Below are 11,236 nucleotides of genomic sequence, written 5' to 3'. Positions count from 1 at the left end.
TTCTGTGGTGAAGAGTAGGTGATCAACAAATCCTGCAGCTGATACATTTTTGGAAGGTACAGGACCTGCCTTTATTCTGCTGACTCATATGATGCCAGCCACAAACCCAGCACTTGGCTACAACATCCCATTTGCAGAGAGGTCTGGGTTATGGGGTGACAGTTATTTTTGTGACAACTACACTTCAAAAGCAAGGAAATCCTTGTAAAATCTGGGATTTATTCTACAATCCTCTGCCAGGAATTCCTTATCTTTGTTTTACAGAACCTCCAGCCTATGATTAAACACATATTCTGATGCAAACACACAATCCTTGCACTCATCCCTAAACTTTCAGTAACATGGTGGCCTACAGACCAAAGAAAAACAGATTGAGTGTATCACTTCCATACATCAGGGCATCAACCCTACGGAGCTTAAACATAATTCCCAGGAACAGACTCTCTGACAAGCTCTGAATACACAATCTGTGATAAAGCCACTATTCATTCTATGATTTCTGTAGATAAAACTGCAAGGGAAGAGGCAAGGAGAAGGTGTGGGAAGCAGAAAAGCAAGGCAAGGTTATAGCAAGGAGGGATTCTGAAGTGGTCCCCATCCCTCAGTGCTGTGTTTCCATACCACCCTGCTCTGTCATACAAATTTTAAAGAGCATTATTGACAGCGATGCAGGTGATGCACTATGATCTTTACTAAAACGTGTTTTCATTTTTAAGTGGCTTCTGGGCTGGTTTTGTCTGGGAATATGCTTCATTCACAGCCTAACAGTGACATCTGAAAGCACTGAAAAGCTACATATACCCTTCACTCATCCAGCCACTCATATTTCTGCTCAAAACATTCTTTCCCCTCTCATTTCTCTATCTCCATCTCATCATGAGCCCTCTGAGATTTCCACACAGAAGTTGTTTTCCTAAGATGTCCACCAAGGCTTGTGGCTTCTGTTCCCAAACTTGGTGTGCCCCTGGGAAGAGATGCATACTTGTGCTGTAGTTCTGAGACAGGTTCCCGCACAGGCAAATCAGACCGAATGTGGATGTGGTTGAACGTGACAAAACACCTTCGGAGAAGCCTCAGCCCATGATCACTATTCATCTCATCTGCTGAAACGTTCTCTTTGCTGGCATTGGCAACTTTTGGCTCACTGCTATGTATTCAAAATGTTACTGTGAATCTGTCAATTTGAACACCTTGTCATTCTCTTTGTGCCTGTCTGCTGGCTTCCCCCATCTGATATATTACTAAGTTTCCTTCCTTCATTTAATTTAATTTAATTTCATTTCATTTCATTTCATTTTCCAACCCATCCCATTCTAACTATCAGCTCTCATTCACTCTTCAGAAATTGCCTCCACACTTTGATTGGCAAACAAAGCTGATCTTCATCACCCACTTGTCATCAATTCAAAGAGGTGCTTTAGAATGTGCTCCATGCCATCCCTTGGATGAACTTCCTACCGTCAACTTATGAAAATGCCTTTCCTTGTCAGGTCTCCTGTCTTTCAAATATTTGGATTCTTTGTATGTCCACTTAGCTGGAGCGCTATCTCCTTTATGGAAACTTCTTTGAGTCCTTTGCTTTATAAACGTTACATATAAAGGTTTAATTCTAGGTTTTCCAGGAGTCCTGCTTTGACCTTGTAGTTTGAAATGCCATAAATTAAACAAACAAACAAACAAACAAACTCAGGGACTTAATTAGCCCTGTGAATACTGGAAGTAGGCTCTTAAGCTATATACCAGACATGAATTACGTTCCTCATCTGTACCCTTTAAAAATATTTGTTATGCATCTCATTTGTGAGGAGACAGCACTCCTTACATGTCTTCAGCAAAGCTTTATAATGATTTATTCTTGTGTCCCACATTAAATGCAAACTTCTCTACTCTCAGACTCAGAGACTATCAGAAATACAGCTACATTTTGCTCTTTCTCCTTTTCCCAATGCTTTAAGAAACAAAGGGAAGCAGAAGTAAAATCTTTCTTCAGTATGTCTCCACAGCTGCAGCTCCTCATGGGGTATACTTAACTGCTTATTTTTAGGCTTGAGGTGTTCCTTTCATTCTTTTTTGCTTATTCTTGAAAAAAGACTAGCTCTCCATGCTCACTCTAGGATGAAGATGTCTGCTTTATTCTGTGTTCACTCCCAAGTGATTGGCCTATTAACAGGAGATTTGTGGTGCTCTGCTTTGGAAAGCTCTTTCCTTAAATGTAAGTCCTTAAACAACTGCCAAGATACTTCTGTGTTCAAATTCCTCCTAAAATCTGACCCTTGCCACAATCCCGTACAGGAAACTGGAGAAGAGTAGGGAAGCTGGTGCATAAAGACCTTTTGCCTGTGTTGCTTCTCAGTTGTGTCTCTTTATTTCCTCTTACTTCTGTCTGATTCCATATAGTCTTACATTTTGACTGCAGGCTGCACAGGGAGGGGGCAATACGTTCACACAGGGAGGGGTCCTTGTTGCGATTAGGGCATGTATGGACCGTTACAAGAAACATGGAGCAAACCCAGCCAGGTAAGGGCTACAACGCAGACCTTCATGGCTGCAAACTGTTAGTGTGAAAAGTTGGGAGGCAATTTTCCCTCTGTGCTAGATAACTATAGATGCCCTGAATTTCAGGAAAGCCTGTTGGATATAATTAACTTTACAGTAGGGGAAACTAAGCTTAGATGCTAAAAAAAGAAATATCAACAATTGTAGCACAAAGAAAACAAATGCTTACACATCCACCCACACCTCAGATCCTTCTGGGCAATCTGCTGGTCAGCAGAAGTGCACAAGAAGACCAACCCCATGTGCCCTGAGAAGCTGAGGAAGGACAATTCCTCAGCTAGTGCTGCCCTCACCTCTGCTGAGGCTGGACTGAGGACACAGGCTCAGGACTAGAGAGCAGCATCTGCAGATCCAAGTTAGAACCTGACAGAAAGGCCATATTTCTGAGTAACTTAAAATTATCAGTGGTTTTCTGGTGTGAATTGTGGTTCCTTCAGGAACCAAGACTGATCCACCAAACTTGGTCATATCTACTTACACTAATCAAATTTTAGTCCTTTAATGGTAATGAAACAATATTTTTCCAGTCAGTGTGTTATTTCCTTTTCTCTTTACCTATTGTTTTGTAGAAAAGATTTTTTCTTCAACCATGCCACTTAGAGGTCTGGATTTTTTTTTTCAAATGACAGTGTATTTCAAAACCCCAATAGGTTTGTGGCAAACTAACATGGTAAAAATGTGAACTGTTTAACATAATAAGACATGATCTCACATTCTGAGTTTAACAAAATATCCTGAAACCAGATACTTATGCAAATGATAAGCTTCTCTTCTCCCCATTACATCTCAAGTAATTCACCAGGCAAGTTCCTGTCACAGAAGAAAAAACATGGGCAGCATGAGACAGGCTTTAAAGTGTGAAAATAATTTTGTGCATAATAACATTTTGCAATGGGAATTCTGACAGGGTGTCTGTGGGAAGGTTTGCCCTAACAAGCATTCAATGAAGAAAAGGAATTCAAATCTCTAAAATGTGAGCAACTAACCCAAAATGAGAAAGAAACGTACACGAGAAACCTAGTTATTTAACTTACAAGCAGTCTGACTAATCACACTAGAGTAGCCTAGCATTCAGTGTAAATCGCACGTCCCTCTCTGAGTGAAGTTCAAAAAGGCTGTGACACCTGAACCACTCCTAAGCTGATTCCTCAGTTGAAGGCTCTGTGGCTTTAGAGCTGCAAGGCCCTCAGTCCCCTCCCCTGCTCCCACACTTTGATATGGCAGCATATGCAGAGTATAAAGGTTCCCTGTGACCTGGGGATCAGTATTACCCCTAAGAACAAAGTGTACTATAATATAAACATGTGTGTTAAAGGGAAGATATATCTTATACTGAGCTTTGGGACATATGTTGGAGATGGCCTGAGGAATATCCTTCCTGAAAGACCTTCTGAATCTCAAAGTCAAAGAGAGGGGCTGTCTTTCACCCTTTCCCTTGCCCTGGCCTTAGACTATGTGTCAGGTTCCAATTATGGGGAAAGGGTGGAAGAAAAAAGTTCTCAAGATAAGGAAGTCAAGGCAGGAAGATACCAAACTACACAGACAAGACGGTGCAGTAACTATAGGTACTATGGCTGTAGCCCACAAAGCATGGCTGTGATATACAGGGAAGGTATACTCGGCAGAAGTCCAGAGATTCCTCATCAGCTGGACTAGCTAGAAGAGGGGCACAACAGAGAGAAAAGGTGTCCACAGCAATTCTTGCGGATCTTGTTTTAGGAGGAACTCATTTTGTTACCAATATCTTGCTCCATGCCGTAACTGAGCTGGGAAGGATGGGAGCAGTGAAGGAGAGACCTTATTTGGGACAAGATCTCCATTTTACTGGATCATCCATTTGCTATATGCATATATTAACTCAATATCCAAAGTCTTATTAGCAAGGATAGAGGGCACCATAGCAAGGTGATGTCTATCCATTGGGAGGGCAACACTCTGGGCTCACCTCAGGCTGCCCTGGCTGTGAAGACAGAGATGACTTAAAGAGACTCCACAGGGAGATGTATTGTGCCTTACTTAGAAGGCTAATCATCATAGCATGATTCTTTTAAGGAGGATCAAGGGTAAAAAGTAAGAAGTGGGTGATCTGAAAAGCCACCCTGAGAACAAAACAGTTCAGGAAACAAGATGAATACCACTGGAAACAGTTTGCCAGAGTGGTCTCACTTGCCAGAGAGGAGCACCAGAGTGCTGTCTCTCACTGTAGCTGTAGAAGATACTGTGGCTACGTGGGGCAGTGAGCATAGAGTTTTGTGTGGCAATCCTTTGCAAATGTTTAGTGGTTAATTGCACCATCAATTTGCAGTCTCAGTCAATTATCAGGAGATGACATTATGGTTGATGAGGATCAAATGCATCATTTGTTTATACAAAACCCAAGCCCAAAAGGTACATAAGGTAGGTAATTTGGTTAGTGCTCTGGATATGAAAATGTCAGGCATAACCTGGTAAATTCATGCCATAAATCTTACTGATATTCTGGTACATGATGTTGCAATAGCATTTATTTAATATTAAATTTAATATTAAAATTTATTTAAGCTTTTCTAACCAGTAATACAATATGGGCCTCATACAATTATTAGGGTGCAGTTTTTAATTTTCCTGTAGCTATATTTTTATTTATCATCAATTCTGTTTTGAATGCTGGTTAAAATCTAATTGACTATAAATCTGCCATGGCAAACAATTTTGCATCACCTAAGTGTGGAAGCAGTAAATATATTTATATCACTAGGTACTGATATGATTTCAGGATCAAATATTTATCCTGTATCTTTGTATCGGGCAAGCTACTGTTCAAGAACTAATGCTGTTAGTTTTTGTAGGTCACAGTCCGAAAGAAGGTCTTTGCAATCTACTAGATCTACATATCAAAATGACAAAGCACCTTCTAAAAGACCTTCTCAAAGTGTGTGGGGAAAAAATATGACCTTCTGTGTAACTGAAGTGTAACTTCATTTTTATGAAATTCTTTAGGCAATGATTCATGGATATGATAGTCTATATCACATATAGATATGACAGATATATGACATAAAAAAGCAAAATTATTTTCAGATCTTACATGATTTTTCAAAGGCCAATGGGTGAAAACTGTTTCACTGAGATTTAAGATGACACAGGTGCTCTAAGCAGAGATAGCAATAATCAAAGCTCCTGCAGAGTTTGTCATCTGATGATGTCAAGGTACTTAGACAGTAAAATCCATAGGTAGGGAAGGTTCTCTACAGATGTGGAAGTCATTAGCTATAGACCTAGATAATTTTTTCTTGGAAACAGGAATGCCTGAAGAAGCTGGGTTATGATTCAAGTCACATTTCTGATATGAAAAGATGAAGTCATTTCAAATGTAATCAGTATTTTGAAGGGGGCAGCAATTTCTAAACATCAAAAGCACTAACATTAAAGCAAGCAAAGCAATTGGGGGTGGAGGAAAGTCCTCCATAAAAAAGCTAGCTCACACTGATTCACTGTGCCACATTAGGCAATAGTTCTGTGTGTGTTGTCCTAGTAGGAAATACCTGATGATTGCTAAAATATTAAATGCTATGATTGTGCAAGCTGGCAGCACCAAAGGGCCTGAACTGCTCTATTGGATGATTACCTTTCCTCCCCCAATTCTTAAAGCAGAATGGATGGCAGTTTCAGATTGAATATGTATTTTCCATCTGCTGAAGAGTTGTTTTTGTTCATGCTGTTTGAGGTTAACTGTGCACGTACTAATCAAACCCACTATTTCCTTTCTCGTAAAACCAAAACAAAGCTTCATGTTACTTTCAGGTACAGCATCTGAGATCAAAGCTATATATATACACACTGACTCTGTGTGGGTTCAAACATTTCGAAGATTCAGTATCCTGAAAGGTGTCGCCTCTTTTCCAATCCTGAGAGTTCCAGTTTGTCTTAAAGTCTGAAGGCACCAGCCACCTTCAGCCCCTTCAGCATCTGTTCCAGCACAGGAATGCTCTCAATATTGGTCACCGTGGGCTTTCTCTGCACAGCTACTGCCATTGCCGAAGGTGGGTAGATGAAGGAGGCAAGGTAGCTGGGGGTGTCTAAATTTTCTCAGTTTCACATCTTTGCAGGATGTGGACTGGGTACAACAGGGAGAGGGAGATGACATTGGACCCCTCCATAGCATAGTCTGGGAACAAGGTCTTGGGGCACTACAAGGTATCTGGAAAACCAGACACAGACTTTAGAGCAGTAGCACCTGTAGAGAAGCTGGGCGGGATTCACAGTAGCTCAGGAAGGAAGAAAGATTTTGATAAACCAGGCCCTGGGAGTGAAGTTGTTGGCAGCTGGTAACATGGGTGTAGAGGTTTGAATGGATGGAGAAATTCTACTCCTCTTCATCCCAATTTCTCACACTGCAGAACTGAAGAAGATAAGCCCTGCCCCAAAATGGACTGATATAAAATGAAATTGAACAAATAATACTGAGTCTTCACATCTTATTAAAGCAAAAGTCAGTGCCTTCCCATTGTGCAGCAAGATAGAGTATACAAGCTGTAAAAAGCAGTCAGCAGGGATGTACATGGTTACACTAGTTTTCCTTTAAGATTTGTAAGAAATTTTTTTCAGCACATTTATCAGGCTTTGCTTTATCAGTGTTGCCATACTGTGACTTGGGGATAGCTTGTTAAAATTGAGGAGCAAAAAGATCAGAAACAGAAATATGCAAACAGGTTTTCCATTCAGTTTTACTGTTACTCTAATGGTTCTGTTCCATGTTCCATATAGGATGTCAACCTGTTTGTTTCTAAACATGCTTACTTCTACCGGGTAGAACTTGTGGTTTAAATCCTAATTTCAAATTTCAAATTTCAGCTTTACCACCTGAAGTCTATTTTTTTACTTTCTTATATGTATTAAGAAGTTTGTGTTGAGGAAAACTGAAGCATGCAGGTCACTGCTTTAGTAAGTGGGCCAAATTACCTACTATTTAAACAACAAGTAATTGCTGAGATTTATGGTATTATTTATAGTAATGAAAGCACTTCTTGAGCTTTAAGTATCTTAATGTAATACCTATGTGAATTGTGGTCTTGGAGTCCTTTTTTTGGAAGGATTTAGCAGCATTTCTAGGAATTACTCATAGATAATAGGAGGTGGTAGGACTCCCTATTGTGCAGGTTTCAAGTAAATGACTGCAGATCATTTCTTGACAGTTCACTTACCGTCATGCTCTTTACTTACAGTAATGGAAGTGACTCAGCCAGCAATGGTGCTGGCCAACAGGCAAGGAGTCGCCACCTTGGTGTGTAAATACAAGCACATTGGGAATGCAAAGGAAATTCGAGTGACGCTGCTTAAACAGACAGGTGACCAGCTCACTGAAATTTGTGCTTCAACCTACACAACGGAGTTTAAAATGTTCAGTGTGGAAGAGGTCATTCAGTGCCACGTTAGCCCTAGTCGAAACAATGTGACCCTCACCCTCACTGGCCTTCAAGCTAATGATACTGGTCTTTACATCTGCAAGATGGAACGGATGTACCCTCCACCCTATTTTATGAACAAGGGAAATGGGACACATCTCTATGTCATTGGTAAGCCAAGCAGCTTTACATTACTGTGATAGTCCCATGTTAAGGGAGTTGCTATTATGTCTCAGGGGTCTTCAAATTTCTATTTGTAAGAAGTGAGGCTGAACACTGATTCAGGCTCCGAGAATCATGATTAGCTCTTATTCCTTTCAGGTCTCCCTGCACACACCTAGAGCAGACATAGTCGTACCCATGCAATGTATTTAGCAATATATGGACACTTGACAGCATAAGCAATACCATACAGTGTGCATGTATGTCTAGGCAGTTAGGTATCTAAGTGCAGAAACAGTGGAGAGTAAGGTGTATGTTCTTCTGCAGATAAGCCTGTTGTCATTGAGGTTGAGTGGCGGGCAGAGACTCAGAGCTCAGTCCTGGTGGTATCCTGGGGTAGCATATGCTGCAGAAAAGCAGGGCGGAGGCTGACTTATTGTCTCTAGGGGCTTTCTCATGAGGGTTATGTATAATATGACTTGTGTGATATCATATGTTTTAGATCCAGAACCTTGTCCAGACACTGCCATGTATCTCTGGGTATTAGGAGCTACTGCCTCAGGATTTTTCCTTTACAGTATTGTCATCTCAGCCATTCTCATGGCCAAAGTGGTAAGTCCCATTAACTCAGCCCCATGCTGCTAATAACACTCCTTTGTGTGATGAGGGCAAGGAGAGAGAAATGAGAACAGGGAAGAACACTGGGAACAGGCACACTGGGATGCTCCTTTTTACTACTGCAAAAATCTGGTTACAGTAATGCAAAACAAGAGAACTTGCTGGAGCTGCCATTTAGATTTGTTTGTGGCTCATTTGTGTTGCCAGAGTACCAGAAAGCAGTCAGCTTCCACCAGCTGGACTGACCCTTGGCTTAGGTTTGTGTGCTTAGAACAGGTTGGAGTCCTGGATGCTTCTGGGATCAAAGGCAACAGTCTCCACATGTACTCTGATTTCACAACTGATTCATACAAATCCCCAGGATCTGGTTTTTGCTTTTGTCACCATTCACGTCTGCACAAAGCAAATTTAAAGAGTTTTCCCCTTGTGATGGGAGGGAATTGTAACTTACAGCATTTTTAGGTTCATAGCTAGAAATGTCGGCACAAAGGCATGAGAAATGTAAGCCTGCGCTGCCTCCTTCCATGGGGGTCTGCAGATGCCAAAGCTTAAAACCAAACCGTATCCCTGTCCAATATTTTTCAATCAGCCCTTGTCCCTAGGAGCTAAATTTAACTGTCCAGTGTGAACACTCCTCGTTTTGAACCAACAATGAACTCTGCAGCAGGAGCATCTTCAAAGGGCTAAATTAATGGCAGAAGCTTGGTTTTTTGCTAAATTGCCCCTGTAAGTCCCGATTCTCCCTCAAATGTCTCAGTGGGTCTTCTATGAAGAGGGGTGACAGGGAAAGGTGTCTAGAATACCTTCTACTCACTAAAGCATTGGTTTTCTCTAAAATGTGCTGGTCAATGATTATGCTGTGATAATTTGTTTATTTTACTGTCTTGCCATATCTTATAGATAAAGAGAAGACGATGTCTTACTACTGGGGTCTATGTGAAAATGCCTTCTGAAAAACTAGAGAAAAAAGTGATTCCATTCCACATCACTGTTAACTGAAACAAGGAAAGAGAGAAACCATTTCCTGGCTGGGATGGAGAGTCTTCTAATTCACTTAAGCTAAAGAAATAAAATTAATTGTCTTATTACAAAGGTGTACGGGAAGGAGAGACAACATTCTTTGTAACTTCTATGGTTTGGAGGAGAATAAATAGTTTATGCATTAATATTCCAAGGTTAGCCCTGTCACATAAAAATGGCTACATTAGGCCATTGATTCTTTGAGTTGTATTGTACCAATATATAGTCTCTCTCTATATATGTATAGCATTAAGAGCTATTGCTGTTGCAGCTGAGCATCTTACTGTCAAATTTCACCATGTCCACTGATTAACTGAAATGCAAACACTATTACGACAGAGGTTTGTGTGTCATTGCAAAGCTAATCCTATAGGTCTGAGGGGCAGAGGCGGGAGAGCACACTAATGTACAAAGGAATGTCGACTTGTTTCCCTGCATTGCTATTTATTGGTTCCATTTCTGGCATTAGTGCTCTGCATTTCCACAGAGGCATCACTGTAGGCTGGCACTGATGACACTGCTGCTCTAAAAGCCTGATCTCAGCTCCTTTCCCCGGCATCGTGTCCCAGCGGTGCCGTACTGGAGTTGACATTAATGATATCTGAGCCAGTGCTGACAGCTCAGTTGGAGAGAAAGGCTGCCAGCAGAAGCCCTCTTAGGCTGCTGTTGAGAGGATGTTCAAGCTCTGCTGGGGCCTTGTGTTTTACAAATGCTAAATTAGCATCTATCCAAAAGGCAGAAGTATGTTGCTGTGTTTAACTGAGTCTATTTTCCATGAAAATACCAACAGTGTATAATCTTGTTTATTAGTTATGTACCATTCAATAAAAACCTTGAAGCTTTGCCCAAATTCAAGTTCATTTCTTATTCACCATTCTCAGAAGACACAGGAAGTGGCTACATGTTAGAAAGCAGTGATGACAAGATGAACCTTTCCCCTCTGACCCTGTGTTTTGCCCTTCTGAGGGAGCTTGTGTACTCATGCCAGCCCTCACTTTCTCAGCTCTCCTCCTCAGGGGGCTGCCATCAAAATCTGTCAAGTCTTCTATTTTTCTAGTTAGAGCTGCTGTGATGTGATTCAGAGATGCTACCAATCACCTTCTCACTTCCAGCCAAGTTACTTACTTGCAGAAGGTAGTTGTAACGACTTTGACAGCATCTCCTGTGCACGTTTATACAAAAAGCTAGTCCTAGTTTCAAATCCTGTTTTCTTTGCACCTCTGTGACACTCTCACTCACTAAATGTTAGCTGACACACAAAGCTGCTAGAGCTTAAAACAATTTTAGCATTCTCAGGTACTGCCTATTACTCTGCCTCTTTGCTATCAAAATTTCACCTTGCAGCCCAAAAACTTGGCAGCATGTTTCACTCTGTTTCACAGCTGTGAATCCATCTTCTTGGCTCCATAACTGTGAACCCAAACCTCACAGCCCTCTATGTCATGCCTGCAGTGGCAGCAGCTCCCAGAACACCAGATCTCATTGATTTTTTGGTT

At 41.2% G+C, this 11,236-nt stretch overlaps 1 protein-coding gene across 1 annotated transcript; it reads left to right on the top strand.

Annotated features, from left to right (window-relative positions):
- The first annotated feature begins 6,313 nt into the window (after positions 1 to 6,313).
- Positions 6,314 to 10,590, top strand: CTLA4 (cytotoxic T-lymphocyte associated protein 4). Its single transcript, XM_005447348.2, has 4 exons — positions 6,314 to 6,578; positions 7,761 to 8,111; positions 8,605 to 8,714; positions 9,621 to 10,590. The coding sequence occupies exons 1-4, from the start codon at positions 6,521 to 6,523 to the stop codon at positions 9,717 to 9,719; spliced, it is 618 nt and encodes a 205-aa protein (XP_005447405.1). The 5' UTR covers positions 6,314 to 6,520; the 3' UTR covers positions 9,720 to 10,590.
- The last annotated feature ends 646 nt before the right edge of the window (positions 10,591 to 11,236 follow it).

The sequence above is a fragment of the Falco cherrug genome, chromosome 8, assembly GCF_023634085.1.
Source record: "Falco cherrug isolate bFalChe1 chromosome 8, bFalChe1.pri, whole genome shotgun sequence".
Taxonomy (NCBI): Eukaryota; Metazoa; Chordata; class Aves; order Falconiformes; family Falconidae; genus Falco; species Falco cherrug.
Note: the sequence above shows the minus strand (reverse complement) of the source record. Positions and strands in the feature narration are given on the sequence as shown.